This window comes from Carlito syrichta, unplaced genomic scaffold, assembly GCF_000164805.1.
Source record: "Carlito syrichta isolate Samal-C Ts95f unplaced genomic scaffold, Tarsius_syrichta-2.0.1 Scaffold308151, whole genome shotgun sequence".
Lineage (NCBI taxonomy): Eukaryota > Metazoa > Chordata > Mammalia > Primates > Tarsiidae > Carlito > Carlito syrichta.
In genome coordinates, this window is record NW_007252247.1 from 193,243 (window position 1) to 201,999 (window position 8,757).

Sequence of the window (8,757 nt, forward strand, 5' to 3'; positions counted from 1 at the left end):
TGCTTCACAAAGACCCGATCTTTCAGGATCCCAGAACAAAATCAAACCACTGCTCACCAGGGTCAGAAGAGAAGCTGGATCTTGAGACACGATGCGATGGTTCCTGAAAATTGGGAAAATAAGAACAGTGACTTAAATATCTTCCTAAATACTGATAGTCACAACAACGAAAATATGCTTATTGCTTTCTTTACCAAACAGCGCCTGTGTGAACTTTGAGACACCAGCCCGAGTCATTTGGGAGCTAGGGGGTCATGATACAAATACTTCTTAGCTGACTTTAAAAAAAACACAGTGTCATAATAGGAGACAAACTCCATGCTTAAAATTATTGAAATCAGACCTTTGTAAGTTTCTATAACTTTAAAGGAAGTTATTTACCGATATCATACAGCAAGAAGAACCAACACAATATCACAATCACCTACACGGAAGGTCTATAACTCCCCACAGGCACAGGACTATTTATCAGTTTTTCTCAGAAATGAGCCACAGGGCCTGTCAGTTAAGTGAGACTCCACTTAGCATGTGTTCCCCCCCGCCAGGGGTAGATACTTAGGGTACTGTCTGAGAACCTAGAAGTTCAGGCACAAGCACACAGTGCATCCACAGACGCTGAAACTCAGAGCCTGGGGTCAGACTGTGTAGCCCACTTGACTTCTCCCATAAATAATACCTGCACTTTCTTAATGTGCAACTTTTTTGGAGAGTTGCAAACTCTAAAGAATTACACATATGCCAGACATAAAATTCTGATATTCCAAAGGCAAAAAAGTTTATCCTCTGGATTAAGAAAAAAGTCCAAAAAAATTACGAGAAACAAAGAATTTATCTTCATAGCTAGTTTCAAATGTCTTCCTATCTAACACCTTGCTTCTAAAATGACCTATGTGAGGGATGAATTTTTTATTTCCAATCTTGAGTGCAATAAGAATCTGACTAAATGATATAAATGAACTACTAATAAAATTAAAAATACTTATAATATATAATCCCATTTTTAGTATAATCATATGCAATAGCCATAAAATTCCTGCAAATGCTATAACATTTCCTACATACTCAATTTTAATACTTTTCTATCATGGAGCAGTAATAAAACAAATAGTTCGTAGACTGGTGAGTGGCATATATCTAATCCATACTTCAACTAGCTTTCTGGTTTATTTAGTTCCACCTACTGACAAGTTGCATTGTGGCTGTATACAAGATATCTCAGAACTGGCTTCCAGCACAGGAAGGGAAGACCACCAAGCTCAACATTAAGGCTGTTCCTCTAGGGAAGAGGCAAAGCCTAACATGGCAAAGATGTGGAAATTCATGTGCCTATTGTAAATTTCAGGTATACCTAGAATAATCCTCCTAAGCCAAAGAATTCCAACGAGCTCGTATGAAACTAGCTTGAGGAGCTTCCTAAAAAGTAAGAAAGATAGAATTCTCAGGATTTGTCCTAAACCTACTAAATCCCACTAGATTTCTAAGCCTGTAAATAAAATTGTGTTTTAAATTGGAATACCGTTCTGCCCTCAAGGTATAAGGCTTCTCTCACGTGACAAAGCATAGAAATTCTCTTTTAGTCTCATAAGTCAACATCCATCAAAGTTGGGAAGCATCTTTGGCTCTCACAATTTTCAGGTGATTATTTCAAACACATAAAGATGGATGAGCACCATGACTGGGAGAAAAAATGAGCCACCGGATAATGCAATGCCTGAATTTCATTTCCATGTGTTAGAGTTGTCAGACCACAGGTTTGCAAGAAGATAAGATCACGACATACTCTAGTAGACTTTTTGGTCAAAAGCATAGGGCCAATGAAGCAATCTCATTTTGAACAGCAAAGAGGAAATACAGTTTGAGGTTATTTTTAAATGTCTAAGTTCAACTTGTTTTAATACTTCAGTTACTTTTTCCTGTTGTAACCAGTACCAGCCTCCTTTATCGCTGATTTTAAGAGAGAAATCATACATCAAAGGACATAAAAATGATTTCATATCATAAAAAAAGAACCAGAGCCCACTTGAATAGAACTTACCATTACCTGTTCACATATTTTTCCTGGAAATTCAGCTGACTTGCTTCCATTCTGAAGACTTTCATTTTCATACCTGGAGTGCACAGAAGAACAGACAACACGGATACAAATTAAAGATTCATACCCTGTGACTGAAATCTCCACATCTGCTAATGCCCAAGGATCAAGGAGCAAACTTTGGTTTTTGTATGAGATATTACCTTATACAAAGAAATAAACTTATAGCTAGAAAAGTGTTTTTACCCTAAAATTTACCTTGATTGCATCAAATTTGTTTGGAAATGCTATTGTTGAAGGTTGGAGTCTCATATTAACTTCTGATCACTGACTAGCTCTGGTATGATTTAACAATATCCCTGAGCACCTTCTATATGCAAAACTAATGCACCTGAGAGTAAAATCAGGTTTCCTCTATTTTACGTTCATGGAAGTTATCTGATGGCTTAGAAGGTCAACCAGGAGGCCTGAAGGCAACTGCATTTTTATCATATTGTGAAGTTATATACTTCAGGATAAACACAAAGTTACACTTTCACTACAGGGTAATTGCCAAAGCTATATTTTAGAACACTAGCATCACTGCAGTTTCCCACTTAATCTGTGTCTGAACAAGACAAACACATCTTAAAAAGACATTTAACAAGATGCACAATTGCTCCAGCAGACCTCAGTCACCAATTCCATAGAAGCAATCCTTTACTTTCCATATTAAAAACTTTTCAACCAGTGAAATTACCTGATTTGAATTTACAACCTGAATCACATTTGAAGCAGTCAGACATCTGAAATTGTTTCTCGTGGTAGCAGTTCTGAATCAAGTCCTTCTTCCTAAAATCCACTTTCTAATCTTTGTTAGAGATCTTAGATCATCTCAATGTATCTCAATCTGGATAGTATCTTGTTTTGGGGAAATAGTTCAGCTCTCCAAAAACTCCCTGCACCTAGAAGTCTATACTCCCTAAAAATACTTTTTAAAAATGAAGGCAGACCAGACACAGTGGCTGACACCTGTAATCCCAGCACTTTGGGAGGCTGAGGCTGGAGGACTGCTTGAGCCCAAGAGTTCAAGACCAGCCTGGGCAACACAGCAAGAACTTGTCTCCATAAAAAAATTTTTTTTAATTAGCTGGCCATAGTGGCATATGACTATCGTCCCAGCGCCTTGGGAAATTGAGAGGGAAGGACAGCTTGAGCCCGGGAGTTTGAGGCTGTGGTGAGCCATGATCATGCCACTGCACACTACCCTGACCCGGAGGGTGAGACCCTGACTCAAAAAAATAAAAATAAAATGAAGGCAAACCTCCACGAAGCACAGTAAACAAAACTACCAGGGACTGTAGGTACATAAAAAAATAACCTATTGAATACGAATGGAGGTAGAGACCCATTTAGCAGAATGAATTTTAAAAATGATCCAGGCTGGGTGCGATAGCTCATGCCCGTAATCCCAACACTTTGGGAGGCTGAGACAAGAGGTCTGCCTGAGCCCAGAGTTCGAGACCAGCCTGGGCAACGTAGCAAGACACTATCTCTACAAAAAAAAAAAAAAAAAGTTAGCTGGGCATGGTAGTGCACACGGTAGTCCCAACTACTTAGGAGGCTGAGGCAGAAGGATCACTCGAGCTCAGGAGATGAAGGCTGCAGTGAGCTGTGCCCGTGCCACGGCACTCCAGCCTGGGCAACAGAGTGAGAGCCCGACTCAAAAAGATAAACAATAAAATAAATAAATAAAAATGACCCAACTATATGCTGCCTACAAGAGACAAAGTTCAGACTCAAAGATGCAAATAGTTTTAAATAAAGCATGGGAAAAGACACACCACGCAAACAGCAACCAGAGGGTAACGAGAGTGGTTATACTCACATTAGACAAAACCGTGTCAGACAAAAATAGCTCATAGAGACAAGAGACATTTTATAATGCTATGTAGGTCAGTCTGTCAAGAAGATATTCCAATTAAAAACAAACACTCATCTGAAAGCAAGTTCCAAGAGACATTTTAAACCATAAGAATTAAAATTAAGGGAATAGAAAAAGTTATATCCCACGCAAGCACTGATCAAAAGGAAATTAGCTTAGCTATATCTATCATCCAAAGGAAACATTAAAGCAGAAAGCATAGATAAAAATAAAGGACAATTCTACATGACAAAGAGTTTTATGCACCAGGAGCACAGAATTCTAAATTTGTATGCCATGACATAGCCCCAAGATGTACAAAGCAAAAACTGCTAAGAGAAAATAAACAAATCCTTAGTGGGTGATTACAACATATCTCTTAGAGTAACTACTAAGCTGGGGAAAAAATTATAAAATATAGAATGTTTGAATTTAATGGGCATATGTATATAGAACACTATATCTGACAGCTTTAGGATACACATTGTTTTCAATTACATGGGCAGATTAGTTAACAACAAACCATATGTGATCATAAAGCATGCCTTGACATGTTTCAAAAACGAAAGTAGTCAACGTCCACCAGAATGAAAAAATTGTGCTACTATGAATATTATTGTGTATATTATACATATTTTATTCAAATAAATACCTATTCGGTGAGACGGGCAAATGAGAAAGACATTCAACATGCTGTGAATTTCATGCACAATTCAGACACAAATGTATACATTACAATTTCACTGTTAAGGAGTCTCACAAAAATAGATAATACGATAGTGTTTAGAGATCCATGCTTAGGTAGTGAAACTCCAGAGACTTATATGAGATCACAAAAGTCATCACGGTGGCTTATTTGGGGAGGGAAAGAAGTGATGATTAGAAGACAGCATAAAATAAAACCTGGAAATGCTCTTTGTAAGTTGGGGGGGGGTGTATTAGATTGCTAGGGCTACTATAATAAGATACCACAGATTGAGTGCCTTAAAAAAACAGAAATTTACTTCTCACAGTTCTGGAGGCTGAAAGTTAAGATCAAGCCGTTGGTAGCACTTCATTCCTCTCTTCTTGGCTTGTAGCTGGCCAAGAGAACACTCTCGTCACCTCTTCACATGGTTTTTCGTCTGTGCACCTGCTCCCCTGGTATCTCTCACTGTGTCCTCATCTCTGATTATGACACCAGTCATTGGCACATTAACGGCCTCAATTTAACTTCACTGCCTCTTTACATACAGGTATATTCTAAGGCACTGGAGGTTAGGGATTCAAACACGAATTTTGGGAGAGCACAACTCAGTTCACAACAAGTAGTAGCCACAAGGGTATTCACATCATAAGTTGACCTTGTATATCTTGCTTTGTATCCTTCTCTAGGAGTGTACTTTGCATTAAGATAAAAAAGAAACTAAACACACCCAAGAAAATAAACAACTCCCTTAGGACAAGATGACCCTTCTTCCGCACTCAAATCCTTGAATCCTATCACATTTGCACTCCATATGTCACGCTCCCAGATCCATATGATTTTAAATCAGGATTAGTGTTGAGATCGAATACCCGAAACACTTTGACAGGAGTTTCATGAACAATAAGGCAAGATCACAGCTGAACTGTGATACTAGTTTATGGGTAATCAAAAGAGGTCATTTATTGTTAGCCCAGTTCATTTTTACCTACCGGAAAGATCGATCGATAATAGTTATTAAATCTCCATGTTCTAGCTTTACAGGCTCATCAATAGCAAACCCATTTACTTGTGTTGGATTTGCGGAACTGTAATTATATAATATGGCCTACAAATAAAGAGAGAGAGAAAATATGTGACTAATGAATAGATTAAAAGTGAACTAAAAGGCTTTAAAAATCAACTTCCAAAAAACCATTTACCTCTTGCTGATCAATCTCAATTTTGCAATGTTGTTTCGACACTACAGGAAGCTGGATGCGAATGTCACATTCCATACCCCTTCATGCAAAAGAATTCAATTTTTTTTATTGTTGTAAATTCTCAAAAATTACCTAAGTTCCTTAAAACAACACAGAACTTGACTAGTTTTGACTAGTATATTTGACCTGTAAATGTAATTTCATAAAGGAGTAACAAAACAATATGGCAGTGTAAATGATCTCCACATTCTGCAAATGATTTTTGAAAGTATTGCATATGCAACGATTTTAGAGCTTTAAGACCCTAAAATATAAAAATGTATAAAAATAATTATAATAGAAAATACTAGAATACAAGTTGAATTACCTTTTATATAAACAGCTATACTTAAAAGACAAATAAAAGAGTACTTATATCAATTCTGTAGAATGACTATTTTTAATACTCTGTGCTAAAAAAAAGTTTATGTCTGTAATGTTATATATGTAATGTTACATATGTTACATATGTTTGTAATGTTACATATGTTTAATGTGCTATATTTTAGGCTAGATCTCTCTGTGCCTTAGTATCTTCAAGTATAAAAGAGATTATATTAGTACTCACATCATGTTGTTGTTCAGAAATCAAATGAGTTCTACATGTCACTCATTTGTCTAGCGCATGGTAAATATCAATATAGAAGGATTTTCACTATTTTAAAAACTATACAGTACTAGCTGACAGATTTAAAAGTCTCCAACATTAAAGGTACTCATTTGAAGCAGCAAAAAAACAATACCTAGAATCAACTTGTCTTTCCACAAAAAACTAACACATGGCAAAGCAGCAAAAGAGACCTACCTAAACTTACACATAATGAACAATCAGAAGATTTCATTGTTGGTTCCTGCAGTCACTGGAGTTCCGTGAATCTGGGGAGAATTTTTCTATCCTATGATCTTAAAAATTTCGAACAAACTATGCAATGGCCTTCCTGAAACTTTGGAGTCTAAGAATATCTCTTCCTAACCCAAGTTATGTAACCAAAGACTTATATATTAGTTTCTATAATTATCTAATCTTGCATATAAAACTATACTCAAGTACTACTGTATAAAAAGCAAAAGGACTGCCATTTTAGATGAAATGTGTTTTTTTTTCCTTTTGAAGAGAAAAGCAGCTACGGAAAGTGAAGAGTTTCTTTAAACCCAAGAAGATAATTTGATTTTAAGGCACCAGAACATCCCAACAAGGGAGAGACTATCTCCTTAGAACCAAGAATTTGTTTGGCAGGAGGCTGGTGATAGATAAATATTTCTTAGCATCGGTGCTGCTGACATTTTAGACCAGATTTCTGTCTTGCAGGGGGCTACCCTGCACACTTAGCAGCGTCCCTGACCTCTACTCAGTGATGACCACGGCACGCCCCTCCACTAGTGTGCTGTTAAAAGTCTCCAGATCTTATCAAACGATTCCTGGAACATCAAATGTCCCTCCCATGAGAACCAATGTTATCTTCCGATTGCAAACCTAAACCTCCAGTCCATATTTCTATCGGACACTCGCCAGAATGCTAAGTCTTGAGACATCTAATATGCCAGCCACCAGGCCTCATCCGGCACATGTGTTTATTAACAAGACAGTCTTTGCCCTTGGGAAGCTTAGTCTAGTGGGAAACACACCCACAACTCATCTCTGAAGCTGTGATGCAATACAAACTTCCATGAAAGTCTTCCTTTGAGGTAACATTTAAACATCATCAGACACACTTGAATGATTGAAAAGGAATCACACAAGTTTGAAGGTAGGAAGAACTTTCCAGTCATAGGCGTCCAACTACGTAAAAGTACCAAGGTTATCAAGAGCTTATAAGCTGGAACAAGGAAGGCAATATTAGGAGGATGAGGTGAGGTTAGAACAGGCCTCTGGAACCAGGCCCTACAGGGAAGGATCCCTTCTCAAACCTCTCAAGGAACACAGGTTAGAGGTGGATGGGGACACTGTTAGTAACTTTGCCTGTTATGCTGGAGCGGGGGCAGGATTATCACCATCACCAAGCAGGAAGGCAACAGAACGGGGTCATGCTTTCAAAACACAAGCAGGATTTTCCCTCCCATTTTCCCATTTCCACAAAGAAACAAGAGCTGAGTCTGTGGCTTCCTTCCTTCACTCCCATAGTGTTCGAAGCAGCCAGTGATGCCCAGGGAAGGGAGGTGCAGGCGCACACAGGGTCTTCTGAACATTGCCTAAGGCCGATTAGGTTTAAAATCATCTACAGCTTTCTCCATCACAAGACTTTTACCAAATCAGTATCAAAACTGATTGGCTAACAACACAACCATACAAACATGAGCCTCAAAATTCTAACAAACAGACAAGCCAAAGCGATTACTCTAGGTGGTAATCCATAGGGGAAGAAACAAACAAAAAATTGCACAGGGCCTAACCCTACAGCAGTTTCCACCCTCTTGTACTGCAACCAACTGTTGTACTGTCATGCCCAACCTTCTCGATTAAAAAGTCCACCCGGAGACCCTGGGCTCACCTTCCAAACAAGCAGGTTCGGAGGCTCAGGGGAAAGTGGGGACCGTCGACCCCGCTCCTTTTGATGGTAACAAGGCGTCTGGTAGACTCCATTTTCTAAACAATGCTGAGGATAAATCCGTAGAGCAAGGTCGGGTTTCGAAAGGTTTGGCAGAGCCAAGCTTACAACAACCCTCCTACTGCAAAAGAGGTAGGTGGGCGTTATCCTGAGAGCCAAGGAGCTAAGAAGCGACTTGCAAGTGACCCAAGAGGGTCGCTTGTACCATCCCCCGGGGCCCTGCCACCCGGGCCCGGCGCACCTTCACCGACCTGGGGAAGTCCTAGCGCGTCCGGGTTGCTCCCCTAGGCGCCCCGGCGCCCAGGGTCCGGCGGCCAGGGTGCTGTCACCCGAGTCGGAGCCTCCCGGGA

At 39.2% G+C, this 8,757-nt stretch overlaps 1 protein-coding gene across 1 annotated transcript in view; it reads right to left on the minus strand.

Moving 5' to 3' along the window:
* The window catches only part of MKI67 (marker of proliferation Ki-67), a 29,891-nt gene extending 21,373 nt beyond the window's left edge, over positions 1-8,518 (minus strand). The window contains 5 exon segments of the mRNA XM_008065074.1: positions 58-103; positions 2,042-2,108; positions 5,613-5,728; positions 5,823-5,901; positions 8,351-8,518. Coding sequence (XP_008063265.1) covers positions 58-103; positions 2,042-2,108; positions 5,613-5,728; positions 5,823-5,901; positions 8,351-8,442 — 400 coding nt within the window. The 5' untranslated portion in view covers positions 8,443-8,518.
* Positions 8,519-8,757: the final 239 nt, after the last annotated feature.